At 44.5% G+C, this 12,774-nt stretch overlaps 2 protein-coding genes across 2 annotated transcripts; both read left to right on the forward strand.

The window, feature by feature from the left end:
* The first annotated feature begins 845 nt into the window (after positions 1–845).
* Positions 846–6,220, forward strand: LOC100037655 (15-cis-phytoene desaturase, chloroplastic/chromoplastic). Its single transcript, XM_044515381.1, has 15 exons — positions 846–1,041; positions 1,645–1,899; positions 1,999–2,131; positions 2,250–2,338; positions 2,494–2,551; positions 3,072–3,227; positions 3,436–3,584; positions 3,979–4,098; positions 4,249–4,462; positions 4,533–4,635; positions 4,763–4,810; positions 4,972–5,017; positions 5,391–5,578; positions 5,691–5,853; positions 5,975–6,220. Exons 2-15 carry the CDS (start codon positions 1,708–1,710, stop codon positions 6,044–6,046), a joined length of 1,731 nt encoding a protein of 576 aa, XP_044371316.1. The 5' UTR covers positions 846–1,041; positions 1,645–1,707; the 3' UTR covers positions 6,047–6,220.
* A 2,053-nt stretch (positions 6,221–8,273) lies between these two features.
* Positions 8,274–10,634, forward strand: LOC123093416 (cold-regulated protein 27). The gene is made up of 3 exons (XM_044515382.1): positions 8,274–8,933; positions 9,525–9,954; positions 10,129–10,634. Exons 1-3 carry the CDS (start codon positions 8,871–8,873, stop codon positions 10,248–10,250), a joined length of 615 nt encoding a protein of 204 aa, XP_044371317.1. The 5' UTR covers positions 8,274–8,870; the 3' UTR covers positions 10,251–10,634.
* The last annotated feature ends 2,140 nt before the right edge of the window (positions 10,635–12,774 follow it).

Consider the following 12,774-nt stretch of genomic DNA (forward strand, 5'->3'; position numbering starts at 1 on the left):
TTAAATCCTAAGATGAAAGAAGTAGTAAGAAATGAAATACTAAAGCTTCTGGAGGTAGGTATAATTTATCCTATTGCTGATAGCCAGTGGGAGAGGCGGGTGCGGAAGATATTTTTGGGTGGTACTGGGGCGTCGGACGTGGCGACGGTTCAGACGCCGCAAATGCCCTTGGTTTTGCATCCGGATGAGTTTGGACAACCGGGCTTTCACAGATGGATGTAATACCATGTTGAATGAAAAACTTTTATAGTGTCTGTTCTGACCATAAAATTGATCTGAAACCGTAAACTCGCCGGAACTTACAGGTTTGGCGTTTTTAAGGGGTCTGCTAGAGATGCTTTAAGAGTTCGCCTTGGAGATGGCCTAAAGGCTCTCGTCGCTACGAGAGAATTCTCCGCGACAGCGACCAAACAACCATGTTCGTGCAACGCGAACCAACCTGTGGTTGGATGGTTAGAGGGACTGTGGTATCCCCAGCTCATTAGGATTCAAATCCTGGTGCTCGCATTTATTTCTGAATTTATTTCAGAATTTCCGACGATGCACATCCAGTGGGAGGAGACGTTCCCGTCGACGACGAGGTGCCTACGGTGACTTTGTAAATTTCAAGATGATATGCCGACTTATTTCTTCGGAGGTGCTTATAGGGGTAGGGTATGCGTGTGTACGATCATATGAGTGAGTATATGCGCGTGTATATGAGCGCTTGCGTCTGTACTGTGTAAAAAAAAAAATGTTCGTGCAACTCCGCACAGGCCAGGCACGATGCGTCCGGTCGAACCAGAAGACAGGCCATGAAAACGTGTGAGGTGGCCGCGGTATATTCCACGGAAAACGTAGAGCGCACCAGGCGCCAAAAGGCATCCTCCGCCACCACATCTTCCTCGCCTCAGTGACTCCCCCCGCCTTTGTCCCTTTCCCCCCGCCCCAGCCGGCGACGAGCCTTATCCCGCGCCGGACATAAAGCCCCTCCCCTCGCGACTCCCTCCTCCCTCTTCCCATCCGCCTCGCCGCTCGGTCCATCTCCTCCGCCCTCCTCCGGTAAGTCTCCCCTCCCCGCACGAGGCAGCCAGGCGGCTTTACTCCGTCATTCCCTTGCGCCGGCGCGGCTCCAGTTCCCCCGTTTAGCGGAATCCTCGCGCCGCTGCCTAGAATCCGCGCGGCAAGCGTTGGGTAGCAGCCCCGGAGTTGGGGATTTTCTCGGGGTTTATTATACTTCAGATTAGATTAGAGGCGTCGGAACTCCCGATCGACTGCGAAAATCAGCCGTAGACTTCACCGGGCGGATGCTGCGTGCTTGATTTGCTCACCCTGCAGCCACACCCCATTCGCCCATTTCATGCTTTGGTTCAACAAGTTACTACAATCAACTCATGTTTCTGCTGCAAAATAAGTGATGGATCATGTGGAGCTCTCATATCTATAGTTGACACAGCTGCCCTGATCCTTTTCTCTACACTTTTATTCTCATCTCCTCAACTGAAAGACCGCTCCACTCTCAATGGACAAAATTCTCTGTCATTTGGCTCTCGGCAAATTGTGACTTGTTATGGCAGTCTGAATCGATTGACCTGTTACAACACTTGGCTTAATAGCAGAGGGCCTCGTGAGCTACGAGTCTAATTGCTCTTCTTGATTATGCAGATTTCTCCTGCGCCTGTTGGTTGAATAAGGTTGACAAGAATCTGCCGGACTACTTGCTTCAGTATGGATACCAGCTGCCTATCATCTATGAACATAGCTGGAGCGAAGCAAGTAAGATCTTTTGCTGGACAACTTCATACGCAGAGGTGTTTCACAAGTAGCAGCGTCCAGGCACTAAAAACTAGTCATCGTACGACCTCCCTTGGCTTAAGGAATAAAGTAAAAGGATCACGTCATGGACTTCGTGCTCTGCAGGTTAATCTTTTGCCTCTGTTTCTATTTTTGGAAAAGCCTATTCGTTATTTTATCTCCCCATAGCATTTCTTGTCAAATAATTGCTTGCCTTCTTTGCAGGTTGTTTGCCAAGATTTTCCAAGGCCTCCACTAGAGAACACGATTAACTATTTGGAAGCTGGCCAGCTTTCTTCGTCGTTTAGAAGCAGTGAACGCCCCAGTAAACCATTACAGGTCGTGATTGCTGGTGCAGGTCTGAAGTCTGATGTAACTCGAAAATTAGAACATGTATAATTTTTCACACACCAGATAACCTTGAGAGAATCACCATTGCCTCTTAGCATTACTAGTTTCTGGTGTGAATTTTGCAGGACTGGCTGGTCTATCAACTGCAAAATACCTGGCAGACGCTGGCCACAAACCCATAGTGCTTGAGGCAAGAGATGTGTTGGGCGGAAAGGTCTGATCGTTGCTTACATACTTGCTTATCTCATCTCTAAAGTTGTGCTCGTTATGTGATCTTAATTTTCATTTATTGTCTTCAGCCTAAGTAGCTCATATTCACTGTTATCGTTGTTGTTTCTTATTGTTTCTATCGTTGTATGCCTTGAACAGTTAGCTGCATGGAAGGATGAAGATGGTGATTGGTACGAGACTGGCCTTCATATTTTTTGTAAGCTCTGGTTCTGGTTCTTCAAGGTTCTCTTTGTGCTTCTGTGTGTTATCTAGGTTACTTCCATTACCAGTGTATAGGTAGATGTTTCAGACAAATATGATAAAACACCTTGAGTGAAGTACGAACTGATCTCTGAGGAGTCATGTTCAGGTTCTGAAATCGCAAAAAGAAGGAAAGTGTTTCGTTCTGTCAACTATTATTTTTGTTTGAATTTCTACTAGATGGGCCTTATTTAAAAGAAATGTTTTTAGTGGACTTTATGCATGGCCATTATTAAGAAAGGAATTCTTGCCGAAGTAAAATCGGTCCCAAACTCTTTTAAGCCTGGAAGTTTGTACACTAACATCACATACAATAGTTTAGATTTTAATGTTCCATACGGCATGGTTGGCTTGGTTGAATAGTTTCTTTTTATCTATAAATTTTTCTTCTACCAGCCTTCTCTTTCCTTCTAATAGCATGTGTACGATACTTTTCATTCTGTGCATATATGTAACCATATGTTTTTTCTTTTCAGTTGGAGCTTATCCCAATGTACAGAATTTGTTTGCTGAGCTTGGTATTAGTGATCGCTTGCAATGGAAGGAACACTCCATGATATTTGCCATGCCAAACAAACCAGGAGAATACAGCCGTTTTGATTTCCCAGAGACTTTGCCGGCGCCCTTAAATGGTAAGGTTATACATAGTCCTGGTGTTGCTCAATAGAAGAAAGAATGCCAAGAGAACTCAGAAATGCATCCTAGTGTTAGTTCTTTTAAGTGCTAATATGTGAATCAACTAGTGGGTCAATTAGTAAATACAAACAACTATGATCATGGCTGTTGAGCTACTCTGCCAATCAATATCAGGTTATCATTGACTATGCATGCATTTAACAGGAGTGTGGGCCATACTGAAAAACAATGAAATGCTTACTTGGCCGGAGAAGGTGAAGTTTGCTATTGGGCTTCTACCAGCAATGCTTGGTGGCCAAGCTTACGTTGAAGCTCAAGATGGCTTAACTGTTTCCGAATGGATGGAAAAGCAGGTATGAGCTCACTGTGTCATTTAGCCTCGTCACTGTAGTAAACATATTGCAATCTCTATGAGGCTAGGTTGTAACGAGGTTTTGTTTGCTAATACATTTCTGCCTTTTATTGTCATATTCTTTGGTCCTATGCTCAAGCTTCCATCTTTCATCTTCAACCAAGCCCTTTTGTATGCAAATTAGGCTTAAGCAATGCTTATAGTTTTATGAATCTTTCAAGTTAAATCCCAAGTGAGCAAACGAAGAGAATGCAGGTTCTTATTTGCTAATTAATGCACAGCAGGTTCACCTTTCTTATTTGAACTAAAATGTTGATAAGTGCTATTTTCTTTCTTTTGTTGTTCTCAGTAATTGAGTCAATACAGTTTCTGATACAGTTATTTAATCAGCACAGGGTGTTCCTGATCGAGTCAACGACGAGGTTTTTATTGCAATGTCCAAGGCACTGAATTTCATAAACCCTGACGAGTTATCCATGCAGTGCATTCTGATTGCTCTAAACAGATTTCTCCAGGTACAACTTCAGTTCCTCTATTCCTCCTGAAGACATAGATGACATATTCTGTCCTTTATTACCTTTAGAAGATGCAAGCATTCATTCACACAATCACACCATAATAACAACTTGGGGGCATTACTTAATGAAAAAACTGTAAATGTGTAGGAGAAGCATGGCTCGAAAATGGCATTCTTGGATGGTAATCCTCCTGAAAGGCTATGCATGCCTATTGTTAACCACATTCAGTCTTTGGGTGGTGAGGTCCGGCTGAATTCTCGTATTCAGAAAATTGAACTGAACCCTGACGGAACAGTGAAGCACTTTGCACTTACTGATGGGACTCAAATAACTGGAGATGCATATGTTTTTGCAGCACCAGGTGCGATTTATTTTCAAGAATCATGCTTCCTTTGCACCTATTCAGTTTAACTGACTAGCTTGTGATTCAGTTGATATCTTCAAGCTTCTTGTACCACAAGAGTGGAGAGAGATCTCTTATTTCAAAAGGCTGGATAAGTTGGTGGGAGTTCCTGTCATCAATGTTCATATATGGTTAGTTGATTTAAATGTTTGGTTGTAAGTTAAGACGTCATTTATGTGTTGTGGTTCTACTTGTGCCCGTGTGCCCCATGAATTTTTGAAATACCTCTTAGTGTTTCTGTTGATTTGAATATTTCAGGTTTGACAGAAAACTGAAGAACACGTATGACCACCTTCTTTTCAGCAGGTATGTCTTTTGGTCATACTGATCTTATTGTTGACGCCTAATGAATATGTTGTCCAGTATTCAAATTGGGTGCATTCTTTCCTACTCCATGTTTGAATTCTTGGTTGATACTGTACTAAATAACATATGTCCCTTACAATATATCAATCTTTCTGTTTCAGGAGTTCACTTTTAAGCGTTTATGCAGACATGTCTTTAGCGTGCAAGGTACTAACTTGATGATTTAGGCTTAGTTTGCAGTTCACTTCTAAGTATTGCACGTGGGTTAACCTGAATTTATATTTCACTATGACCAAATGCCCCAAAGTCTATACGCCTATGTAAAAAATATGCATGTGCCGCAGAAGGAATTCATTATTAAACTAATAATTACTGTTGGCATTGCAAATTTTAGTTATCTTAAAGAATGAAGTATGGCATCCTTTTGTCATTGCTGACATGTCAGTTGACTGCTGATTTATTAATCGTAATTGTTTTTTTTCCTCTGATGATAATAACCGTAATAGCTTAGGAAAAAGAATGAAGGACATGAACTAGTACTCATCCTTTCTCTTTCTTTTTCTTTTCTAACTGTTTACAGGAGTACTATGATCCAAACCGTTCGATGCTGGAGTTGGTTTTTGCTCCAGCAGAGGAATGGATCGGACGGAGTGACACCGAAATCATCGAAGCAACTATGCTAGAGCTAGCCAAGTTGTTTCCTGATGAAATCGCTGCTGACCAGAGTAAAGCAAAGATTCTTAAATACCATGTTGTGAAGACACCGAGGTCAGGACATTTCCCTGACACCCTTCCTGATAAAGTGATAACTAATCAAGAGGCGGCTTTGATGCGCTCTTCTTCTCTTACATGGTTTACACTTCCTGGCTCGCTGTTACAGGTCCGTTTACAAGACCGTCCCGAATTGCGAACCTTGCCGACCTCTGCAACGATCACCGATCGAAGGGTTTTATCTGGCCGGCGATTACACAAAGCAGAAATACTTGGCTTCCATGGAGGGTGCGGTTTTGTCAGGAAAGTTTTGTGCTCAGTCCATAGTGCAGGTAAATGCTCTCTCCGTTGTATTGGGCGTTCATAGATGCATCAAACTTGTACGCTGTTGTCTTCGTGCATCACGGTGCCCCGTTATCATAGTCTAATATGCTATCGCGTTTCTGCTCGCAGGATTCTAAGATGCTGTCCCGCAGGAGCCAGGAGAGCCTGCAATCCGAAGCCCCCGTCGCCTCCAAGTTGTAGCTAGTTAGCGCGATTCAATTTTTTTTAGCGTTTCCTATATGTCATTGTCACATTGTTGTAGAGTCCACCAGTGAATTGAGCTGACAGCCACATATTGGGACAAAAAGGGAGATTTGTAAAACAAAGAAGACCTTTTGCAGAAGGGCAAAAGTGATAAAGGGATCTTAGATATTATTATCTTGTTTGCAGTTGGAAACCGAAGCAGTAACCGTGGCCGATTGCTTTTTCATGTCCCCTGGAGTAAAACCCAAGTCAAGGTTTGTGTGTGCGAAGGAGAAGAAAGCATGGACAATATCCTAACGATATCTAAGATCTTTTGTCTGCTTGGATATATTGATGGGCTTGGTCAGCTGCAATTTTCAGAAGGGTGTGTGTACAGGCTGGATTAGTCTCTCAAGATATTCCTTGTGGGCCCCTCAATAATTGTACTTGTGAGATATTTCCTGTGGTAGGTATGTCAACAGGAGATCGACTCAAAAAAAAATCATCAGGAGATAGTACTCCCTCCGTTCCTAAATATAAGTCTTTTTAGACATTTCAAATGAACTACAGCATATGGATGTATGTAGACATATTTTAAAGTATAGATTCATTCATTTTGCTCCGTATGTAGTCATTTGTTGAAATCTTTAAAAAGACTTATATTTGGGAACGGAGATGGTAGTACTGGCAGGCTAGTAGGCCATACATATATCTGAGGTGCTAGTAGGGCATATCATTTTATTTTTCCTTTTCAAAAAGGGCGGATCATATCTCGTGGCATGGGTCTTCGCTAGCTGTATGAGATTGTCTGGAATGGATGTTCCATTCCATGTGGGCTGTAGCTCAAGCCTTCTTGTTGTGGATAATGACTGAACAAAAGCATCCAAAATTCAAAAGGAAGGAGAAAAATCCCACTCCGTGATTAGATATTATGAGGAGAATTATCTGAGGCCCGAATGCTTGCATTAGGCTTCGGTACGTGATTCATGGTAGGAGGGCATGTTAGAGTACGGGCGCCCGTCAAGACTAGGCCTATCACGGTGCACATTCGTACACGTACGTAGCTCCATATTATGACAACGATATTTACCGGCAAAAACAAGATGTCATACAATGTACTCCCTCCATTCCTAATTATAAGTCCTTTTAGAGATTTTAATATGAACTACATACGGCGCAAAATGAATGAATCTACATTCTAAACTACGTCTATATGCATCTGTATGTACTCCCTCCGTTCGGAATTACTCGTCCAAAAAATGAATGTATCTAGACGTGTTTTAGTTGTAGATACATTCATTTTTGTGATAAGTAATTCCGAACGGAGGGAGTAGTTGAAATATCTGAAAAGACTTGTATTTAGGAACGAGGGAGTGTAATTCTTCTTCTGCGTGGGTGTGCTCTGTATCACTGGTCTGGTTTAATATAGGTCTAAGGTCCTCTCCGCAACAACAATTAACAAAAAGAAAAACCCAGACATGCCGTCGCCACAGACGCCTTCATAGTCGACGGAAACGCCTTTCACATCGAGGATCCTTATTCGAAAAGGAGGGAAAAGCGCGCAGACGGATTCTTCTATCTACCATGGTCTTTTTTTCTCTGGCGGCGGCGCACAGAGAGATAAGATGCAGCAAAACGTGTTTCGTCACGAGTGGCGCGCGCTACTCTACCGCAGCTAGTTGTGGTCGTACATCTTCCTTTAATGTAGTACTTTCTCGGTAAACTAATATAAAAGTGTTTAGATCACTACTATAGCAATTCTAATCTCAAGCAAGGTGAGCTAGCTCTGCGGATTGCGTGGGCTGGGATTAGTCGAGCGAGCCGTCGATCCACGCCAAAGCAAAGCAAAAGCCATGGTAACAACGGGAGGGAATACGTACGATCGAAGCTGGACAGGGAAAGCGTTGGCCGTCGTCCCCCGGTGCGGTGCACCGTCGCCCACGTCGCCCCGTCCGTCCGCCCGCATGTCGGCTAGCGAAAACACGGCGCGTCCACGTAGCCAGTCGCGCGGGAGAGCTCCGGCCTCGCCCGCCACAGTGTCGCGGATGAGAGTGGCCCACTGGGCAGTAAAGCGCACGCCGATCCCCTCCGCTCTGGTCTGGTCCGGCCTGGTCGGCCTCCCCTTCCCTTGCCCCGTGCCCCCGCCCCGCAGATCTTTGTGGCGGGCGGGGCGGCCAACAAATATCTGGCGGCGGGGCGAGATATTTCCACCCCCGCGCCGCGCCACCCCACCTGTCGCCCCGCCACGCTGGAAAAGCGCCGGCACGTAGGCGCAAAAAGGGCGTCCATTCTTTGCCTCTCCCCTGATATTTGCGGGCGGAGGAGAAATACTTCCTTCCTCCGCCCGTCCGCTTGGCTTGCTCATCCATTCTTTGCCTGCTTCCTTCCTCCCTCCCTCCGCTCCGCCGCTGCTATTTCTCTCCCCTCCCCTCCCGTCCCGTCCGGAGAGACCACGCCGGCCGAATCCCCATAGATTTCCATCCCATCCCCGCCACGGCTCGCTCGCTCGCTCGATCGATCTGCCCTCCGTCGGGGTCGGTTCTTGGCCTGGATCCTGCGGAATCTCTTCTTGATTGTTTTCCGGTTGTTGGGGTTCCAAATCTCTTCCGCGCCGGTCTCCTCCCCGACCTCCAGGCGGGCTCAATTCAAGGGGATTTGCTTCTTCCTTCCTTCCTTCCTTCCTTCCTTGGATCTCCTTCCCGCCTCTCCGCGCCACATCTCCCAAAGGAAATCCGCGGGGAGATCTTTCTTGTCTCAGGCCAACACAGGCGAATCCGTTCCTCGGGGTCCTCTGCCTGTCCATCCCCCTTGTCGGGCTCCTTCTCCTGACAAGTAGAATCAGATGGGCGAGGTGTACCTGGATCGCTCAGTCAAGCCGGAGCCAGCGGACGTCGGCATTGCCCAGGTAACCACTGGTCCGCCACATGTTCCCTCTCTCCATTTTTATTATTTTATCTATCTAGCAGTGTGTGATGCATGATTGCTCGATTTTGTTAAGAAATAATATCGAGTAATTTCCATGGTCCACTGTTGCTTACCACTCTTCTTCTCAATTCAAGGACCAATATTACTTACTATGTTCATAACAGCAAGGCCAAGAACAAAGGAATACCCTAAATGCTTTAACACCCGTTGTTTGTCTGAACCGTCACGCCATTGTTCGGAAAGAGGTCTCTTCAAAACATAGTTCCTTCCAGAAATTAAAAATAAAAAAAGCTGTGCGCTGCTCCTGCTCCTGCTCCTGCTCGTTATGTGCATATGATTGCAAGTTACGAAAACAGCACCAGTCTCGCCAAATGGCTAAATAAATTTGGAAAATGCTACCACTGTGGCCTTGAGCATGAATTACCGAAAAAGGCTTCAGCCCCGCTTTATATATAAAGCACAGATCCTTGAGCATGAATTTTGGATCCCTGCTTTACTTTCATCTTGTTAGCAGATTTCTACCCCTGGAAATTAATAAACTGATTAGTGCCACCATGTTGTTCTTTGACAGGGCAACCAGGTTACTAACCTGATGTCGGCGGGATGGACGGATGAGAGGCACACGGATTACATAAGCTCCATGGAAGCCTCTTTCATCAACCGACTCTACAATCAGGGACACAACGCGAACAAGAAAGATCCAGGTACCAATGGGTTCAAGGTTCTCCAAGGTGGAGCTGGAGTGTGGAAGAAAGTCGAGTTTGAGAGGCCCAATGCTTGTGCTCAAGTCGGGGCCAAACAAAGCCTGCCTGCAAACCCCTGGATCCAGCATTTCAGATCGCGTGATTGCAGCAGCAGCAGCAGTGCAAGAGGTGATGGGGCACAAACTTCAGTAGGCGATCACGAATCGGGTATCCGGACTGTCCCTGGGAGCACTCCGTTGTCACACGGAAGGGAATTGGGAACTTGCAAGGGAGAAAGCCTTCTCGATGAAAATTCAGGTACCTAGCTCAATTAGTTCCTTTAATCTTTAGCTGATTTTATGGAAGATGCATACCTATGTTATCCGTAAGCTCATAACAGATAGCTATGGGCGCTGTTGTTTTATGGTAACCATGTTCTATATCAGCATCCTGCGGTGAACAAAATTTCTGATGCCATGTTTCTCTCTGCAGAGGTCTCTGATCAGAACTTTGCTGACGACAACGAGGCAGAAGTTGGCGCAGAATCAAGCAAAGCATGCAAGAAAAGGAGATTGAGCAGTTCTTCCACTTACTTCACTCAAACGATCCAGTGAGTTTACAGGATCAATTAGCATAGTCTGTTGCAAGCGTTGACAAAAGCAACACACCCAATTACTCAAAGAGCCTGCTTGCTACCTCAAAACCTGTTGGAACTTGGAAGCAAGGATGCTCTGAAGTAAAGCATGGAAGAGTATTTCTCGGTAAATGCGCCACCGGTGAGCACTGGAGGGTTTGTTAACAGATTAGATTCTGGTTATGTATCTCTATTTTGCAGTTAAAAGTCGATTGTGTGGTCCGCTCTAGTGCCCCATTATGAGGAACAACAGGCTCACTCACTGCTTAGTAGTGGTATCGTGGTAGATAGTAATATTGTTTCATTTTACGGATGTAATGAAATGTTGTTTGCAATGTGAATGAAATGTTCATGTTTGCCACAAGACAATTAGATGCTACACACATGTGGAGTAGCATGGTATAAAACCACATATCAAATTGACAGCTGATAACGCTGATTCAATTGGTATTGACATGGATGAAAAAAAATACTTGTAACATGATCCTCTTCTACTCAAAAGATGTGGAAGTACCAACCAGATCTGGAACGAGCGAAATGCCCGGTTGTTTCCCTTTTTTTTTGGGCCCTTCTGGCCACTGTACGTCTCCTGCTTATGCAGTGCAATAAATCAAAGTTTTTGGAGTTGTTGAAAAGAACATTTGGTGCAGTTATCCGCTTGCTGGAATGTGTGGTAGGAACATAAACATGGAGGATCTTCATCGCTCATCTGCAATCCCCTAATCCCGGGGGAGCGGCCTCGACCACACATGAAAGCATCCAACATAGGCTATTTTCTTTGAGAGTGGAATTTGCTCCCGAGTTACATGGAGCCCTTTTTAGGAAAAAATATCAAATATCAAATTTTAAAGTTTGAAAAAAAATCTGGAAAAATACACTTGAATATAGAGATGTATATAACATTTCTGTAGAATCTCAGTGATGAAATATGCTATGGTGTGAGCTGCACATGATTTAATTTTTGTGTAGCTTTCACCAAGGCATATACTCCCTCCGTCTCAAAATAATTGTCTCAACTTTGTACTAACTCTAGTACAAACTTGTACTAATCTGAGACACTAATTTTGGGACGGGGGGAGTACATCCCTAGGTTCTTGTGTATTTTTTTAGTTTTGTTGGAACTTCAAAATATGATTTTGTATTTTTCAAACATTCGGGCTCCATGGAGCCTGCGATCCAAAAAATCAATTCCGATTGTCTTTGATCATGTAGCCTCATCGTCGACAAGGAGTGATTTTATTTTTATTATGATGATTTGATGAGGTGTCACCCATTCCAGCAGTTTGTACTTTTGTATCCTGGCCCATCAGCGTTCAAATCTTGGTGCTCGCATTTATCCTGGATTATTTCAGGATTTCCGGTGATGCACGTTCAGTGGGAGGAGACGTTTCCATCGACTACGAGGAGCCTAAAGCGACTTCGTAGAATCTCAAGATGATATATCGGCTCAGTCTCTCGGAGGTGCTCCTAGGGGTAAAGTGTGTGAAAGCACAAGTGCTCCCTAGGTGGTTTTGGTAATTAATGTCAACATATCTCTTGTTGGACTAACACTTTTATCTAGTATATTTCAGATAAGTTCAACATTGGAGTGCCATGGACTAAAGGAAGTGGGAACTCCTTCAAGATGCTAAGGACAAATGATTGGCTCAAGCTTCAAGCTCAAGACTCTTCATTTTATATTTCAGTGATCCAAGATCACATTGAGTCTATAGGAAAACCAATACTATCAAGGAGGGATGAGGTGTTGCTTAATGAGCCTCTTGCTTCATGTGCTTAGTGATATGCTCCAAAAACCCTCAACCACTTTCTCACATCCACATATGTCCTAAACCTAAAGTCAAACTCGGCCCCACTGATTCTTCCTATCCGGCGCCACCGAGTTTTGATGTCTTAGCCACTGCCACAAACCCTGGGCAAATCGGTCTCACCGATAGGGATCTCGGTCTCACCGAGATGGGATTGTAATCTCTTTGTGTATGCCCATTATCAAAATCGGTCTCATCGAGTTTGAGCAATCGGTACTACCAAGATTACAATGCAAACTTCATGGTTGACTCATTACCAAAATCGGTCCCACAGAGTTTGATAATCGGTCCAACCGAGTTTGCCTAACCAACTCTCTGGTTAGCCAATTACCAAAATCGGTCCTACCGAGTTTGTGTAATCGGTCTCACCAAGATTACGTTATGCCCTAACCCTAACCATATCGGTCCTACCGAGTTGCATCTCGGTCCCACCGAAAATCCTAACGGTCACTAGGTTTACTAAATCGGTCTGACCGAGTCTGTTGAATCGGTCCCACCGAGTTTGGTAAATTGTGTGTAACGGTTAGATTTTGTGTGGAGGCTATATATACCCCTCCACCTCCTCTTCATTCGTGGAGAGAGCCATCAGACTAAACCTACACTTCCAACTTACCATTTCTGAGAGAAAACCACCTACTCATGTGTTGAGGCCAAAATATTCCATTCCTACCATATGAATCTTGATCTCTAGCCTTCCCA

Source organism: Triticum aestivum, chromosome 4B, assembly GCF_018294505.1.
Source record: "Triticum aestivum cultivar Chinese Spring chromosome 4B, IWGSC CS RefSeq v2.1, whole genome shotgun sequence".
Taxonomy (NCBI): Eukaryota; Viridiplantae; Streptophyta; class Magnoliopsida; order Poales; family Poaceae; genus Triticum; species Triticum aestivum.